The 19,361-nt window shown below is 45.8% G+C and overlaps 1 protein-coding gene across 1 annotated transcript; it reads left to right on the forward strand.

Moving 5' to 3' along the window:
- Positions 1-576: 576 nt before the first annotated feature.
- LOC100753692 (membrane-spanning 4-domains subfamily A member 18) lies at positions 577-14,791 on the forward strand. Its single transcript, XM_027406820.2, has 6 exons — positions 577-1,035; positions 3,221-3,334; positions 8,447-8,503; positions 10,246-10,356; positions 11,553-11,666; positions 14,606-14,791. Exons 1-6 carry the CDS (start codon positions 577-579, stop codon positions 14,789-14,791), a joined length of 1,041 nt encoding a protein of 346 aa, XP_027262621.1.
- Positions 14,792-19,361: the final 4,570 nt, after the last annotated feature.

Here is a 19,361-nt window from a genome sequence, read left to right on the forward strand (position 1 = left end):
CTGCTCTATTTACACCTCTCCACTTGCCCGCCCCTCCTTTATCCTGTATACCCCCAAGGACTCATGTACCAGGCAATAACCTCTTCCTGCCCCACCAAGTCTTTCCTGCTTCACCTGTTATATAAGGTCTCTGAGAAAAATAAAATTTTGCAGCTTGATCAGAAAGCCTATCTTGCTGTCTGTTTTTCATGTCTCTTTGACCCATCATTCCAGGTACTCTGGTGCTGTGGCACATTGGGATGTGAGCTCACGTGGTGCCCCGCTGGCCCAGGGCACTCTTCTAGCCTCTTTAGGCTCCAGGCACACTCATGGCTTGCAGACATACATGAAGGCAAAACCCATACACATAAATAATTAAATTAAAAATTTGTTAGAGAACTAGATTTTCAAGTAGGCTCAAATCATTTGAATATTGTATTCCCAGAACATGGACTTCCAGGGAACGGAGACACTTACCTTGTGCATTTTGGGGCTTGCATTTTTGTGAAGACAATGACAGACTTAAGGAGGGGTTAGATGGATTGTTGATTTATCAGTGAAAATTGTGTCTTGTGTGTTTTGTAGCAGTTCTACATCATGATCAAACAGGAGACTGTTTCTGCTGTTACTGTCCCAGGTAATGGCCATGTCATCCAGCCTACACATACTGTGGCCTCTGGAAGCCAAGAGAAGCCTTTGGAAATGGCCACTTACCAGGCATCAGCAACTGTGCACCAGTACAATACAGGGAATACGAACTTACAGGGCCCACACATTGTGATCCAGAATCCAGCTAGAATGACAGGCCTGCAGGTCCAACCCACTGTGCTACAGTATCCAGTGAGAATGGCTGGTGTGCAGCCTCCACCAGGAGTGATCCAGTACTCACCAGAAATAACAAGTGTCCAGGTCCTACCTGGAGACCCTCAGAATCCCCTGAACACTGTCCCGGGGCCAACACAGACCTCAAGCAATCCCCAGTGGAATATGTCCTTTATATCCTTTCCTGAATTTGATCCCAAGAAATTCATAAATGAAGAGGTCAGAACATTGGGGGTGAGTACAATGTCATCTCTCCAACTTTGTAAGCCCATTTCTGGTGCCTCTGGGCAAAGGAGGGTAGCAGCTTCTAAAGGCTAGGTCTGGGACAAGCCCACAAATGGCAGTCCCACCCTGTATTCCTCTGCTCCCAGTTCATTCTATAGGCTCTTAGGAAGGCTATAAAATGGACCAGCTATCCTTTCCTAGTTATCAGGGTGAGGGTCAATGGCAGTTTCACTAGAAAGACCTTTGACGGGGGCGAGTGGCGAAGGCTTCTTAGACCCTAGCAGCTGCCTCTCTATCATAAGATCTAGTAAGCTCCTCTAGATCCCACGAGCTCTGAGGTTGCTGACTTCCTCTTCCACCAAGGGTTTTCCTGCCTCTTTCCTGCATCCTCTAGTATCACTTGACACTTTGAAAAGCTCAACTTTGTTCTATTTTTTGAGACCAGTCCTATGCTCCACTAGATGCCAGCCAACTCCTAGCAAAATGACTGGCTCACGGGATGACTGGCTTATAGCAAATTCACCATCTCAATGCACTCGCTCACCCAGCATGGAGGACACTCTATGAGGAGACCGATTCAGAGATGACCAACACATGGTCCTCAAAGACCAGGGGTGGGGGAGTGGGTATTTCGTTATAGCTATTGTAACTTGGCAATATCCACGAAGATATATGCACAGCTTTGCTGCTCAAAGAGTGCAGGTGACCTAGCTTCATTTGAGAGGTCACAACCCTCCTAGAGGTGAGAAGACAAGGTCAGGTTCAAGAAAGAGACAGACTCATCAAAACCCTACTCTAACAGGGATACGGCTAGGCTATGCCTGGCAAGGCTTCATATATGTCAGAAGCTTTGTCTCCAGTATGGTGATGTTGAGGGGTGCCAGAGAGCCTCTGAGAGGTAGGGCCTAGTGGGAAGTGTATGTCACTGGGCTAGTCCTTGTAGAATCTTGCTAGCTCTCATGGGAGCAAGACTGGCCCCAACCCCTCTGGCATTCTGTCTCACTGTATAATCTCCCCCTCTTGCCTGTACTCTCATCATGATACTATTTACCATGCAGTGACACAATCAGGAGTGTCCTCACCAGAGCCAGCCTTATACAGCTTAAACTGACAGTCCCAAACTGTGAGCTAAATAGACTTTTTTTTTTCAAATTACCCAGCATTTGGTATCCCATTTGGACTAATACATACCCCAACCCCTCCCTCCTAGTCTATCTGCAGAAATAGATTAGATTGGGCCAAGAACAGAAAGCACTGTTTGTAGCCCCAATTTAACAGAGCCACCTCTTGGGCTAAAGTCTGCAAAACTGTATCAGGAATTCAAATGCCTATCCCAAGGACCAAGGGAGATTTTTAATTGTATGTGTGAAGGTGATGTGGTAATGTTACATTAGCACTGTAATTCTGTATTGTTTTTTATCCTGTTATTAATACCAGTGAGATGTGTATAATTGGTAGCCAACTATGTGAAGGCATTTGGAAATCCAAGTTCAAAAAACAAACTGCTCTAAACCTTTCTGTTACCCAAGGTACCACTGGTACCACCTGTGGAACCTTAAAACACACCTAGAACAGACTTCAACAGGAGCAGTCTAGTCTAGATGTTGGTCTAAGTGAACCCCAATACCAGTGATACCTCAGGTGGCTCTGGAGCATAGCCACGGTGGTAAAGGACAGCCCAGCAGCCCTCAGCCCAGCTCCACTCTTGTGGGAAGCTGTCTTTGCGAGGCTATAGTCGGAGCTAGCTGACTTGCCCAGGGTTCGTCCCTGAGAAGGAGGGTGTGGACTAAGAAAGGCTAGCTAAAAGAGTTAAGGAAAAGATGGAGAGACAGGATAGATCTCAGGAGGACAATTCTTCAACATTCTTAAGTATCCAACCAAAAGTGGGGACAATGGCAGAAGACTTCTATTACCATGTATAAGGGGCAAACAAACTTACTTCCCTTAATCCTCCAGGCATTTGGTAGGCACACCTGCCATCTGGCCTTCAGGGTCAGATAAACACACCTGAGCCCAAGTCTGTTGTTATTCAGATAAAGACATCGCTACCAAGGCTGAAACATCCTGCAGTAGCCAAGCTATAAACTTATAAGGACAGTTTTGAACTCTCTGATCTTGAGGCAAGACAAAATGGACCCCTCTTTATAGGCCCTGACACACTCTCTCACCAGTTTGTTCTCTGCTCTCCCCACAGGGCATCCAGATCCTCATTGGCATGTTTTATATCGTCTCTGCAGTCAACCCTCAACTATACTGGAACCTTCCTCTGGTGGGGATATCAGGGCACCTGGTCTGGGGAGGATTGTCTGTGAGTACAAGGCCATGTGGCCTTCTTTCTAAGGTCAGAGAGGAAGGGGGGACACGGGGGGCGGGGGGGTGTAAAAAGACTCTTGAACCCTACTCCCAGTCATGTAACCCTTATAGCTTCAAAGTCTGTGGGCTCTGCTGAGGTCTGAAGAGCCCACCTACATCCTGGCAACACCACCTCCTGCCTATAAGGAGGTTTTGGCTGCAAACATCAGTTTTTAGGGTCAGTGACACCTCCTCCAAACCCACCTTTGGTGTTTAAGTATACGATAAGGACTACACATAACTAAGTAGTTATGGTCAAGATGTGGTCCTAGTCATCACTGACCCATCATTATCTCAGCTCCAGTCTGTCCTGCTAACCTGACAGGTTAGCAAGGCAAGCTCTTCTTCTGGCTAACACCAAGCTTTAGCCTTTCTCTTCCTCCAGCTTAGAGTAACCTTAATCCCTGGTATACATTGTCTTAATGCGGTAATATATGTAAGTCAGAGTCCACAGAGTTCCATGCTGTACACAGCATTTGACTCACACTCCTAAGAACAACTGCAAAATTTTCAAGAGTCAATTAAGCAAGTCATGCAACCATTTGGTGATAGGAAACTGGCTATTGCAGATAAACAGCCATGATCAGGGCCTTCCCCTGAGTGTGGAGACCTCACCAGCAGGTGGCAGACATTTGCAAGTGCTGCACTGTGTGTATGAAAGCCAGGGGAATAGGAGAAAGGTTCAGAAAGACAGAGACTGTCTCCTGAGGGGCTTACTTGGGAGTTAGGGTACAGGTCACTCAGGGCCATGCCAAATTCCCCCTAGGTCAGTGACTTCTTACCTAGCAAACTTGGCTGAAGTTCACAGGCAATGAAGGATGAATTTAAGTGGAGTTTTATTAGAGAAAGACTTTTTTAAAGTGAAGCCTTCAAGGCCAGGAAAAGTAAGAGGTACTTTCAACAACAGGAAAAGCCCAGTGAGCTGCCGGTCTAGGGGCTTTCACACGGCAGAAACCGGATGAAGACTGGGGTCTTGCCTGCTGAGATGGGTTAATATTCTGAGCTTATCAAGGGGCAGGCTAATTGGGATCTTGGAATATTTTTCTGACATATACAGGCAGCTGCGTCACTGAAAAGCCCATGCCTACATGATTGATGACTCCCAAAAACCACATCCCCTGACCTACTTGCAAAACTTGTAGGTACTCCACTAAAGAGATTTTTCTCCCCCAGCAAGTGGCTTTAAAATTTTTTTCCCACACAATATGTTTTTATCATGGTTTTCCCTTCCCCCAACTTCTCCAAGACCCTCCCTGAAAGACCCCCCCCAGGGGTGGGATCCCAGGGCGAACACTTGGGAATGAGGCAACCCCAGTCACCAGGCAGAGGCGAGGACTTGATGCAAACAACAAGAGGCTTCATTAGTAACTGGCGCTGGGACCCAACTCGTTACTCACTCAGGAGCAGAGGAGCTGGACTCCGAGCTCAAGCTTGAGTCTAGGGGCTTCTTAAAGGCAAAAACTGCAAACAGATGGGGTCTAGGGTGGGCAAGGGTAACAGTTCTGATTGGCTCGTTCCATTTGTCAGGGTGGAATTCCTCAACCTTAAGGTCATAAGTTCAGATTCTTAGGTAGCTGCAAAGAAAACATCTTAGGCTGGAGTCCTTCAATTGAGGGCCACAAATTACAGAGTTTTCATGGTTACTTACTCAGTAACTACACATTTCAAGGGAGATACATTTGACTGAGATAAGACAGGGCATGGGCCTTCAGGGTTACAGAGTCACAGAGTCTGTCAGTTACCCCCCAGGCTGGGGAATCTTTATGACCAGCAATTAGCAAAGGAATGTTAACAGGAGTGGTGGACAGTTACCTCTCCTTCTCTGAGAGCAGGGGATCAGGCTCCAGTTGTGGCACTCCTGATTTAAGGAGTTAAATTTTCCTTTATCGTTAGAGGTTCCCTAAGTTCTTAAACTTTTATTAATTTGAATTTTTGGTCCTTCATCCCCCCTCCCTACCCACTCAACTCTCAACTCCATAATGCTCTCTACATTTGTAAGACCCCCAGAAGCTCAGGCCTCCAGGATCTCGGCCCAGGACCACGGTCACCCCAATCACCAGGTGGATTTGAAAGCTTGATGCAAACTGCATGAGGCTTTATTAAAGTTTTTAACGAGCTAACCCCATGTTAGCTCAGGTCTTTCACCCATCCGCCATGGTGGATGGCTAGAAAAGACCCCTCGAAGGGTCTGCATAGAGATCTTATAGGGCAGTGTAAGGGGAGTGTCTAGGGGTAGCACAGGCTCAGGATTGGTGTGCCTCCAGGCTTGGAGGGCTTCCCCTGTGTTGATTGGTCAACTGGTTGTTATGGCCCATAGGCTCTCCAGGGTAGTTGCTATTCTCTGTGTGTCATTGCTGTGCACTTGTCCGAAAAGCACACCCAGAGCCGTAAAGCATAGCACCAATAACTTCTGATTGGTTCCTTGCCACAAGGCAGGCATCTGACCTCTTAGTGACCAAGGCAAGGTCAGACAAGCACGTGTTCAGCTGTTATGGCTGCCGAAATGGGGAGCTGGTCCCTTCACATTCACTCACTCTTTTCCCCCTTCTCTCTCTCTCTCAAAAAAAAAAAAATCATTAAAAAATGAACATCAAGCTGGGCGTTGGTGGCGCACGCCTTTAGTCCCAGCACTTGGGAGGCAGAGGCAGGTGGATCTCTGTGAGTTCGAGGCCAGCCTGGTCTCTAGAGTGAGTGCCAGGATAGGCTCCAAAGCTACACAGAGAAACCCTGTCTCAAACCAAAAAGAAAAAAAATGAAATCAAAACAAGCAAGCAAACAAACAAAAAAGACAAAATATACTAAAAGGAAACACAAAGGCTCCCACCAAAAAAAAAAAAAAAAAAAAAAAAGTTTGTTTGTTTGACTCCTGGGCATAGGGACTCCTGTGTGGTTGATATACCCAGTGAGACTCCACTGTAGAAAACCAATTGTCCCTTTGCCAGCAGGTATCAATTGCAAATAGTTTTTTTGTTAGGGGTGAGACCCCTGTCCACTCCCCCTCCTCAGTGCTTCGATCCCCACTGCCTTGAACCTGTGTTGGTCCTGAGTGCTGCCCAGTTTCTGCAAGTTCTTCTGTTTACCAGTCCTGTTGTACCTGGAGGACACTGTTTCCTTGGAGCCACCCACCCCCTCCAGCTCTTAAAATTCTTCTGCCTCCTCTTCCACAAAGATCCCTGAGCCTTGAAAGGAGGAGGACTTTGATGATCCCCACTTATGACTGAGTGCTCCAGAGAGTCTCTCACTCTCTGCACACTGTCCAGTTTGGATCTCTATGTTAACTTCTATCTACTGCAGGAAAAGACTTCTCTGAGGAGGACTAATTGAGGCTCTGATCTATGGGTTTAGCAGTATGTCATTCAGAGTCCTTTTATTGCTGTTTTCCTTTAACAGAATAATAGTAGTAGATTTCCCCTTAGGCCCACGGCCTATCTAGTCTGTTTCTTCCCCCACCCCTACCCCCACCCTCCCCTTCAACCCCACCCCTGCAATTGTTAACTGCTAAGCTTTTCAGACCTTGTGTTTTTCTGAGCTTCCTGAGCTATTGACACCCACACATATACACACATGAATCAATGTGATATTTTTTAATTTGTATGTTGTTTTGGATTATTCCCTAATCATTTTTCCTTGCTTGTATGAATATGTTTTTGAAGCACATCCTCAAACTGTTTGTTGGTGGTTTATGACTATGCAGTTGACTTTTTTTTTTTAAGACAGGGTCTCACTAGTTAGCAGGCCCTGGCTAACATGCAATTCACTATAAACCAGGCTGGCCATGAACTAACAGAGATTGGCCTGCCTTGGCACCACCACCCCAGCTGAACAATTGACATCTGCACCTTGATCTTCTATCTGGTGAAATAACTATACTTTCTCTCTCTCTCTCTCTTTTTTTTCTTTTTTTGGTGGGAGCCTTTGTGTTTCCTTTAAGCATTTTTTGTCTTTTTTGTTTTTTGCTTGCTTGTTTTGATGTTCTTTTTTGTTGTTGTTTTGTTTTTTGTTTTTTGAGACAGGGTTTCTCTGTGTAGCTTTGGAGCCTATCCTGGCACTCACTCCGTAGACCAGGCTGGCGTTGAACTCACAGAGATCCGCCTGCCTCTGCCTCCCGAGTGCTGGGATTAAAGACATGCACCACCAATGCCTGGCTAACTGTACTTTCTTATTAATTCTAGTGACTTTCAGATCTGCTGGAATTTCTGTGTAGCGTCTCATGTCATCTACTAGCAAAGACACTGTTAGAGCATATAACAGTTTTACTTCATTCTCTTGTCCTATCACACTGGTTTTGTGGCCCCTCCTGAGTTCTTGGATTTCAGCTAAGTGTTAGGATTCAGTTCCCCAAACTCAATGATCTACAGGGACCCTTTTTTTTTTTTAAGATTTCAGACCATTGAATTCAGTTGTCCCTTCTGTACAAGGGTAGTAGTACACTTTGGCATTTAGAAGTGTTTCATCTCAGTGATCCCTAAAGAAGACAATGTAGGACTGGGATGTGGCCAGTGGTAAAGTTATTTGCCGAGCACATCCAAGGCCCTGGGCTCTATCCTCAATAGTACAAAATAATGTGAGTAGCAACTGTTGTTACTGCAAAAGTCATTTTTACAGATGAGAGGGAAAGAGCTTCAACAGTAATTCACAGAACTGATCAACTGTGTGAAAACAGGGGCCTTGTTAGGTCTCTTAGGCTGGTCTAGGAGCACAACAAGATGAATTAGTAGAAGATATGAAACAGGAGCCTCATTGTCCTCTTTCCCAACCTCAGGACAATGACTACTATGCAACACTGCCCCTAACTTCCAGAATAAAATCATATTCAAAGACAGGACAATGTCAGCAGTAAATTAGTTTGGACAATGGTGTGGCCCACCATGCACTTGAGGAGACCTAGTGAGACAATGATGATAATGAATGACTTAGGGCATCTTACATGACCTTCCCAAATTGAGTGCCACAATACTGAGTACCTAAAGTTTGGGACAGTGATAATGTCAAGAAGCTCACAGATGTACATGCATGGGAAACAAGACGTTTGGAATTTAAAGAGACATTCTTTTTTATGTCTATGTAGTTTATCATCTCTGGGTCCCTCTCAATTTCGGCTGAAAAGTCTGCCAGCAGTTGCATGGTAAGTCATGACGTCATTTCTTTGATGACCCTTGAGTCTTAAAGAGGTATAGTTGGCCCTAAGGACCATTAATTTGACTAAATTAATCCTTTATTTTACATAATTGGCCATGAAATTTAAAGTGCAGGGCCCCACTATTAATCCAGTCTGTTTCACAACCTCAGTTTTTACGATGGAAACTCCCTGTTCTTGGCAACTAGGGAGCCTGGCCTCAGAACATGCATAGAACTGTAAACTCTCCATTCCTATCTCAAAAGATAAATCCCCACATCTTTCTCCAATACAATCAGACACTTAAAGAGAGCATCAGTGAGCAATGGTCAAGATGGAATATGAGTTGCTGATTTGTAGTCACTCTAGCTATCACCTCTCCTATGTCTGTCTTTCTCCTTGGTTCCCAGGTCTGGGCCGAAGGGTGGTGGGGTTTGGGCCATGACCCTGTACTGATATACACAAGACTTAGGAGAAGGCAAAGAGGCAGAGAGTGCAAGGACCAGGGCCCAATGAAACCCTAATTTTGAAGGGTCTATTCTCTGAAGATAGTCCATTTGACATCATCATTAGTGGCTTCTGCTTTTTTGACCTGGGTGTGGTGGATTCCTAGTATAATGTCAGTTACCTCCATGGCCATAGAAGTGAAAAGAATAAGTGTGTAGGGTCTTTCTAAGCTGGTTCCAGCACCCCTTTGGCTGTCTGTTTGACCCAGACAGTATCACTGGGCTTGAAAAGGGGAAGGTGTTGGTGGACTTGGAGGTCAGCTGGATCTCTCAGATAGTACAATGAATAGCCTTTATGAATGACTGGAAGCCCTGTAGTGACTTGAGAAAGGAATGATTAGAGAGTTCTTCCAACTGCTGTTCTCTGAGCTGGGGAAGCAGTTGGGAAAGTCTTCCAAACATAGTCTCATAGGGGGTGAATCCCTCCCCATATGTGGTGCAGTGAGCCCAAAACCCAAAACAAAACCAAGGAAATAGGTCTATATACCCCTCAATGGACTATAATGAGGGTTTGGTTAGGGTTTCGGTTGTTTTTTTAATGTCCTGTTCATTCATTTAATGTCCTGCCCAGAATTATGGGGTTTATAGGCCCAATGACATTTCCAAACTGTGCCTAAAGCTTTAGGTATTAATTAAGAGATTTTGGTAAAGAAAGTCAGGCCATTTTCAGACCTCATTGCTAGAGAGAAGCCAAATTGGAGGACCAGTTCCTAGGGGAGCTTTTTAGCTACTATTTGAGCAGTTTTAGTCTAGGTGAGGAATACTTCTACCTACCTGGAAAAGATGTGTATAAAAACTAGCATGTAGGCAGAGTCAATGAGACACCATGTAGCTGCCAAGGAAGCAAGAGATCCAGGCATCACCAGTAAGCCAAGAGCACATGGAGATACACAGATTAATAGAAATGGGTTAATAATTAAGAGAGAGATAGTCACTAAGAAGCCTGAGCCATTGGCCAAACAGTTTATAATTAATATAAGTCTTTGTGTGCTTGTTTGGGAGTAAACGGCTGTTGACTGGGACAGAAAGAAACTTCTGTTTACACCAATGGGTGGTTCCTGTCCTGAAGAAACACAGCATGAACAATCATTATCTCACTGCCCTGGGGTAAACTAACAGATTTCTGCCCCCAACCATCCTGACCCTCTCCTTTCTGCCCTGCTCCTCTTTTGTCCTATGTCCAGAGTCTTCCCAAATGCTGAGCTTTGACCTTTGCTCACCATTCCCTTCCTTTATGTCCTTCAGGTGAACGCCAGCATCGGCATGAATATCGTCAGTTCCATCTTCTCCCTTGTTGGTATCATCCTTATCATTATAGATCTGGTTATTTTCAACTCTAATTTTTCTTCGCTGACGGTGAGCATTACAACTGACTCGTCCCAAAGCTTCTTTAGGATCAGGAAAGTTTGCACGGCTGTTTATTGAGTAGGAAGGAATTGCAACAGAATTCCAAACTAATATGATCCATAAATTGCATAATCTCCTCCAAAGCCCTGCAACTGCTAAGACAACCACAGTGTTCCTCACACCACAATGAGGACTCTTTGAGATTAAGAGGCAAATTGTCTCGGGTGGATATATGGTTGCTTGTCTCAAGCTGCAACCTGGTCCTCCTTCAGGATTAATCAAGCAGACCAAGGAAAACTGACAGAGCAAGAGAACCATCTATAGTGGTGAGCACAGTCCTCAAAAGGAGAGCTTCCCTGTAGGAGGTCCCAGAAGAAGCCCAGTCCAACTTGACAGGGCATGGGCGGGAAACCATGCAAGCTGGTTGGCATCTGGAGTCCAGCCCTAGGCAACAGGATGAACTGACAAAGAAGTAGATTGTGCTCCTGTAGAACAGAAATTTAGAATTCCAATAGAGACCAAACCCTGGGGTCCCATCTTCTGCTGAAGGGGAAGAGTGAGGAGGACAAGTACTCCTAGAACCCTGCCTCCACAATACACTATGGGTAGGGCTACAGCAGGAAGCACACTGAGCTCAGTCCTGCTTTCAAAGCTCTGATTCAGGCAAGACCAGAGACTGAACTAAGACATCCAGAAGCCAAGCAGAGCTGACGGTCCTGGCCTCACTGGTACATCACCAACTCACAGTAAGGACCCCAGCCCCTCATATGGGTTCACAGCCATGGTACTTGTTAGGTACATCACAGGTAGAGGTAATTTCAGAAGCAAACTTTAAGACAAGTAGCTTTAGTAGAGAGAGGAAGTAAGCATGACCTCAGGCCAGAGAATCACCAACCCTACTAGCCATCAATGGAAAACTGCTCTGCAGAGGGTTGTTTGAGCTTCAGGCTTTTGGTATAAACAGTAACATGGGCTTCTGAAGCCATAAAAGTCACAATAAAGGAATGCAGTGTCTAACAGGTGGGAGTTGAGGTGTACTGAAAATACAATGTAAAGGCAGCATCTATGCCAAGACACCACACACAGAGGCTTCTCCAGGATTCCAGATGAGGCATATGGCATTTCCTTTAGGAGAGCTGCAAATACAGACTGCCATCCAGTCAACCATGAAGCCTGAAATGCCCCCATTTCCTCCCTGCCCCTAGGGTTGTTTGAAGGCAATCATTGGGGGTCTCCTCCCCTTCGCCCTGCTGGAATTCATCATCACCTGTGTGGTCTCACATTTTGGGTGCCAGGCTACCTGCTGGACCCATTTTGAGGTGAGTATTGGGCTTTATTCCATGAATCAGAGCCTACTCTGGGGAGGTTTAGCAAAAGACGACTAAGAGTCTGAGAAAAGCGAGGACTGAAAGGGTGTATCAGATAAGTTTTGCTGCATAACAAACCACCCCCAAACCAAGTACCTTAAACCACTAAGCATTTCCTTAAGCAGTTCTCAACCTGTGGGTGGGTCATGGCCCCTGTGGGGGTCATATATCAGATATTTACATTACAGTTCTTAATGGTAGCAAAATTACAGTTATGAAGTAGCAACAAAATAATTTTATGGTTGGGGGTCACCACAACACAAGGAACTGTATTAAAGGTCACATCATTAGGTTGAGAACCACTGATTCACTTAGTTCTTGGTTCTGAGTATCATCCATTTGTACGGTGATACGTGACTTGCTCGTCAATTGATCTCAGATGGACTCCCTCTTTAATCTGCTGCCCAATGGGCTTCAGGAAGGCTGGTGTTCAGGTCTCTTAGTGTACCAGCTCATCTCAGCTCCTAAGTTACCTCATCCTCCAGTATGCTAGCTTGAGTTTCTTCACAAGGCAGCTGGATTCCAGCACAGCAAGACATGTAATCCCTCACAGGCAAGCACTCTAGTCCTTGCTTGTACTCTGCTTACTGATGTCCCATGACCAAAGTCATTCAGGTGGCCAAACTTTAAGTCTATGAGCAGAGGAACAGCTCTGGCTCTGGGGAGAAAAGCTACAAAGTCACCTAAGAGGCATAAATAGGAGGACTTGGGGGAGGGGGTATTTTTTCAATCAAGTTATTAACGCTTCTTTAAAAAAAAAAAAAAGCAAACCATGTTTATCCCCATCCAAGGAATCCCAAGCATCCCACCCAAATCTATCACCATGCTTGAAGTCCAGGGTCCTGTTTTGGAATATGGATTTTCTTGACACAGCAACCTGGAAACCAAAAACAACTTTGGGGCTGAAAATGCAGGCTGAGAGTTTGGTTGGCATACAGGAAGTCCTGGATTTGACCTCCAGCATTGCATGAACCAAGCATAGTAGTGTATGCCTGTAATACCAGAACTAGGGAGGTAGAGGCAGGAGAATCAGAAGTTCAGTGTCATCCTTGGCTACTTAGCAAGTTTGAGGCCAACCTGGACTATGTGAGACTCTGTCTCAAAGAAATGACAATAACAATAAACAAGTTCCATTAACTTACACAATGGGGTCTAGTGAGACAAGAACCAGATAAATACACTCTCCCATTCAATAGAGAAAGACCTTATAAGAGGCCCAGGACAGTCAAGGCTCCATGAAATTCTAAAATACTGTGGAGCAGTCTAGAGACATGGCTCAGTGGTTAAAAGCACTCACTGGTCTTCTGGAGGACCCAGGTTCAATTCCCAGCACCCACATGGCAGTTTACAACTGTCTGTAACTCCAGTTCCAGGGGATCTGGTGCCCTCTTCTGCACTCTGCAGGGCACCAGGCACATGCCTAGTGTACATTCATACAAGCAGACAAAACACCCATACACACAAAATATTTTTTAATTTAATCCTAAGAAGCTCATATTGCTTGGTTAGGAATCAGTTCAGCCTTGAGGAAGAACCTGTCATTATTTTGTACTGCTTCCTGGATGTGTGTGTCTCCCACTGTTCTCTGGGTCTCTTGGCTCTACTATCAACAACACTTTTCCTTTCTCATAAGAAGGAGCCCATCTTTTCCATCTTTGGAAAGATGGGCAATTATCTAATCATGTTTGCACTTTGAGTAACATCAATTCAAATTTAGTGGTCTTTTTGCTACTACAAGTCCCTCAAAATCTCTGGGGATGTTTTATGTACCAGATGATGGCTTTTGCAACTTGACAAAAGTCTCATTTTAGCTGTGTTCTAGACAGACCTCTCTCAAAATCTACCAACAACTATTTTGGGATCAGGCCTCTCCAGAACCAAGCCCATAAGATTTTTAGAAGCTTTTCAGTGTATCCAAGGGGCCTCACTAAAGGCTGGAGACATGGTTCAGTCAGTAAAGTGCTGGCTGTACAAGCATGAGGACCTGAATTCAGATCCTCCAGCACTCATACCAAAAGGCAGACTCTGTAGCATATGTCCATAATCCCAGCACTAGGGGGCAGGGAAGGTGGGGCAAAGGCAGGTAGATGGAGCTCACCGGCCAGCCAATCTAACCAATCACTGAGCTCCAGTGATTCAGTAAGAGACCCTGTCTCAAAAATTAAAGTGGAGAGCAGCTGAGGAAGGCACAGTGTCAGTCTCTGGCCTCCATACACATGTGTATACACAGTCACATGTGTCCCCATGTACTTGTGCACACACACACACACACACACACACACACACACACACACACACACACACGTGAACACATACACAGTCTAACTTAGCACCGAGTTGTGCAGACACAGTCCTGTCTGTGTGGGTCTAACCCTAATTTGACATTTGTTGTTAGTCCTAAAATTTGCTATTAATATCATTTATCATTGATAACTTCAGAAGTACAGCCCTAAGATGTAATAGCTCACACAACAGACATTTAGCTCATGATCCTCTGGCCTTGCAGACAGTTCTGATCTGCTGACAGTTGGTTGCTGAGATACCCAATGGTTGTGTGGTCTTGGAGAGACACACACATATGTGTCTGGCAGTTGGCAAACTCTGGCTGTGAACAGGGAAAAAAAACCTCACTATTCATCATGTCAGCCCTGACTGCTTTCTGTTCCAATGAGCAGCAAGAAAGATCAAGCCCCAGTAGGCAAACACTTCACACGTCTCTCTTTATATCCCATTACTATTGTCTCCTTAGCCAAAGAAAGTCATGTGACCAAGCCCAGCATCCATGAGAGAGGGTCTACCCCAAGCATGGAAAGAGAAAGGGAAAGAAGTTACTGCTTTTCTTGAAGTTCACTACAGAGGACACTGATGCCTTCCTGACCTTTGTCTTTCAGAGCATGACTGTGATCCCACCCATGTTCAGTGGCAACACAGTCAACACGACCAATGGACCTGTCAACACCACCAGCCCAGCCAGTGCCACCAACATCCCAGTCCAGGCCACTGTTCAGCCCGCCGTCCCCAGTAATGCTTCACCTGAAAACTTATACATAAACGGAGCTAATCTTGCCCAGAAGTAAGATTGCCCGTTTCAATGACACAGTAGTGCCACTGCAATGGTGGCTTTACTTCCACATGGAACACCTGAGACCTTCACCCTGGCATCACCACCAGGCCAAGGCTAACACCCATTTCCCTCCTCTTCACTCTTAAGCTTTCCTTTGGTTTGTTATTAGTGTGCTTTTTTAATTCATAAATATTTTCCTTTTGACTCTAGGTGTCTTTTTACTTTAACAAACTGCATATAAGGTTGCATTTTCTTTGTTCTGCTATATGCTTACTGTTGAGAAGTCAATTCTAAACTAGTAGACAGCCCAACTATCTACTAGTTTAATTGCCCTCCTCCAACTCTAATCCTGAAAGGCAACTCCCCACCACCCGAGGAACATGGGAGCAGCACAGAGAGTATGAACTGCCCAACCCTGCTTGGCATGTGTCCCCAGCACTTCTGAGTGTGTGGGTGAGACAGCCAGTGGACACCATATTGCCTGCTGGAACTGTAACAGGCAAGCCACCCAAGCCCAAGAAAAGGGCTGTCTGGGTTGAGCAATGGTAGAGATGCAAATGTAAAACCCTCTTTTACTTGTACAAAGAGGCTCTGTAACAAGACCTTTCAGACCATGGTATTCCCTTAACACTCTCTAGCCTCCTCTTCTGTCCTTCTGTCTTTTCCCAGAGTCCTTATAATGGGCAACATGCACAAGTGACAGGATCCATGTTCCTGGTGCCACTTAACAGCATGACCATGGCTCCTATCAGATCCACAAGACTGTTTCCAGCTAATCTACGGAGACCAAAGAATCTTTCTTTCGCGAGTGTGACCTTGGCTCCTGGCACTGCCTCATTAAGTGCTTATGTTCAAGCATTTCTTTTTATTTCACGTGTGTGTGCATATGTGTTTGATGTGTACAGGGGTACATACTGGCTCAAGGGTGTGTGTGAGTGTGCTTGTATATGTATGTGCATGCATGTAGAGGACGATTTCAGATGTTTCTCAGGCACTCTCCTCTTCCTCCTCTTCCTTGAGATGAAGTCTTTTTACTGGCTTGGAATTCACCAAGTATACTAGGCTAGCAAGCCAATGAGGCCTAGGGATCTGCCTGTCATACCTCCCCAGGCCTAGGACAACCATCATGTGCCATCATGCCTGACTTTTTCTTTTTAACATCAACTATGGGAATCAAATCAGGTCTTTGTGTTTGCAAAGCAAGCACTTTACTAACTGTCTCTTCAGCCACTCAAGCATCTCCTTTTTGCCTGCAATAAGGAAGGGTAATAAGGGCAAAAAAAAATGAAAGGCTCAAGAACTTCCATATTGCAGCATCCACTAGCCTGAAGCTCCCAGTGGTCATTATCAGTCACCAGAGGGCCCTGCAATTGTCATAACCTTTAAAGATGAGGTTGTTAAGTCCACTCAAATGCAGTAGTCACAGCACTAGGAAGTAAAGGGCAGTGGGCAGCCAACATGTGAACAGTGCCTCTACTTCACTATTCACAGAGATTGAATGTCCAGCAACAATATAGAGACATCCTCAGTCCATCACTCACAAGAGGAAAGTGAGACTCAGAGAGAAGATGCTCTGTTTTGCCTGTTGCTATGGCAAACACCATGGCCAAAAGCAAGTTGGGGGAGGAATGGGTTTATTTCAGCTTACAGATCCTGGATCATGGTCCATCACTGAGGGAAATCAGGGCAGGGACCTGGAGGTAGGAACCATGTAGGAATGCCATTTCCTGGCTTGTTCCCTGGCTCATATATGCCTTGCTACCTTTCTAATGCATACTGGAGTGTCCTTCTTAGGAAATGGCACTGTCCACGGTGAACTGGACCCTCCTATATCAACTAAGGCAATCCCTCACAGACATGTTTATGGTCTAACTTGACAAAGGCAATTTTTCTGCTGAGACTCTTTTCTTTCCAGGTAATCGTAAGCTATTTAAGTTGACAGTTTGTAACAGGCCCCCAGACCTTAGCACTACTGCCACCATGATGGGAGTACCATTGGGCCTTGGAACCCAGGACATAAGCAACATCTGTCAAAACTAGAATGAAGACCTAACCCATCAAAGTGCATAGTTTTGGGAAAGGCCCTAAATGTACTACCTTGCTTTTTGGCCTCTGTAGTTCCACTTCTGGCTAGCTGTTCCTTCTACCTGAGGAGTATTAACATAAGATGTGGGTTTTGTGCTCAAATGCTCACCCTGAGAAAGGCTCAGGAGTGCACTTGGGTCCTGAACACACAGTGTAGTCTCTGGCCAGCTAATAAAGACTTTCTAGTGGCTCTTAAGCCTTATCTGAGCAGTCTTTGGTGGATACCTCACAATGACTTAATGCTAACTGAGACAAGAGCCCTTCTCTTTAGATGTAAAATAGGATTCCCTGACACCTGGGCCACAGACCAGTTCCTTCTACCATACCACAATAGCTTGCCCGGCTGGCCATCCACCCCGATCCCCAAATATCTCCATGTCTACCCCAGGGCAGGACAAGCTAACACACACTAGCTGAAGAGTTGTCCCTGTTGAACCAGTTTGGGGCTGGGTCCTCAAAGTGCATGGCATAGGAATCCTCTGGAGGAAAGCCATTATCATTCCACCAGTAAGACAAACCACTTCCAAAGCATGCCACTTAAGACTTCCTCTGTTCCTCGATGTCACTTCTAGTCAGAACCTGTGCCTCAACCCACCTCTCTGCTCAAAGCCCCTGTTCAGAGCATGCAGGGAGGGAAAAGTGTGGCCACATCCATTCCTATGTGCAACAACTGTTTACCAACTGTGTGTCCCCGGTGCTAGCCATGAGGGTACAACCAGCAGTGGAGATAAATGGGCAAATGCTAAACTGCAGAGGTAGCCATTAACACTTAGCTTTAGGATCACACAGTGGACAGCAGTCTGAGGAGCAGCATAAGGGCAGGGAAGGTAGGAAGGAACCTCTCAGGGATCAGGACAAGCAGAATGAGCACACCTCTGTGTTGCAGTAGCCAGTCTGCTATGTAGTATTTCCCAGGAAAGCGTTAGCCCAGTGTACAAGCAGAATTAACAGATTCAGCCATATCCAAAGACAAAGCAAAGACAAGAACCATTCAGCAAGAGAGGGAGATCTGACTGTACTGGCCAAATCATCCAGGTCATGGGCTTTGTGACCTGGAGGGGAAGGTAGGTAGGGCTGGGCACTGGGCTTTCTGCCTGGACATTCCCACATCTCCAACTTATCCTGTCCCCATAGTTTGTTTTGTACAGGTGGATGGGGTTTAAGAGGGATCTAAGTCAAGACCTGTTTCCCAGGCTGGCCTCAAACTCCCTTGTAACTGAGGATGACCTTAAACTCCTAATCTTCCTGCCTCCATCTCCTAAGCACTAGGGTGACAGGGATGTGCCATACCTGACGCCATTCCTGTTCTGAAATTTCAGGGTCTGGTTAGGGGAAAGGGAAATACCTCTCTTCTCTGAAGTTTCCAGGATCTTTCAAGACAGCAGACAATAAACACATTAACAGATGAAAAGATATTTAAATTTATTAGGAGCCTGCTGTAGAATCTCACACATTCCTGCGGAGAAGAGCTAGAAGGGCAAGAAATAAGTGGCTGAGGCTTTGATGGAAGGGATGCAATGGGCTGAGGAGGGGAGGAGGGTGCAGGCTGGACAGTGGCCTCAATGCAGGAAAACAGATAAAGTTTCTCTCGGGTAGTAAAAGTTGTAGGCAATGGCTTGTGACAGCCTGTGGTGTTGGCCTTCAGTGAGTGTCCTGTGACATTAATCTCCCCTGCTTGATGAGATGAGGGCACAATTTACAGTGGCCATAAGGCCTGGCTAAGAATCTGTCTTTAGACAATGGAACTTGAAGAACGCCTGAGGAGCAAGGTGTAAGGCAAGAGAGGTACAAAGCTGTGCTCTGGAGTGTCTGTTTCCTAAGCCCCAGACAAAGCTGGGGCTGCTGATATTAAGAGATAATCAGGCTACCCCAAAGATTATCTCAAGAGATTTGGACACATGGGGGAAGAGGCATCAAGATTAACAGGAAAAGCCAGTTGGCAGAGACTGGAAACCTCCCTACCAAGGCTACAGGGAAGGAACAGAGTAGCACCACGTAGCGATGGCAAATGTGGGAAAGGTAGGTTCTACGCAAATGACCTATAGATGGCCCTGATGCTGCAGTGCCTGACACACCGGAGACTCTGAGCTGTCCCCTACTTCCACTCTCAGAAGGACTTTTCTTTTACTTAATAACTCTCCCTGTCTATCGCTACCCATGTGTCCTTGACCTAACTCCTCATTCAGGGACGTAAGTCTAGAATCTTATCATGTGCCCTCTAGACTCAAATCCATGCCCATAACAGAGGCAGATCCTCTTCTATACCACAAAAAAAAAAGACAAAACATTCATTTTGTTCCCATTCTACTGTTGCCTGGGCATGTCTGGTCTGACCTGGACTTGGCAGAACTATCTCATGCATTTGTGTTCAGTGCAAGGCCAACTCCATGGCCTTGCTGACCATGGCTGCATGGATGGGGCCTCACCAGGGACAATTGGGTCATGCCGTGTACATCAGCCTCCAACAGGGAAGCCAGACACCATCAGTGCTAGGTGCA

Source organism: Cricetulus griseus, chromosome 3 (genome assembly GCF_003668045.3).
Source record: "Cricetulus griseus strain 17A/GY chromosome 3, alternate assembly CriGri-PICRH-1.0, whole genome shotgun sequence".
Lineage (NCBI taxonomy): Eukaryota > Metazoa > Chordata > Mammalia > Rodentia > Cricetidae > Cricetulus > Cricetulus griseus.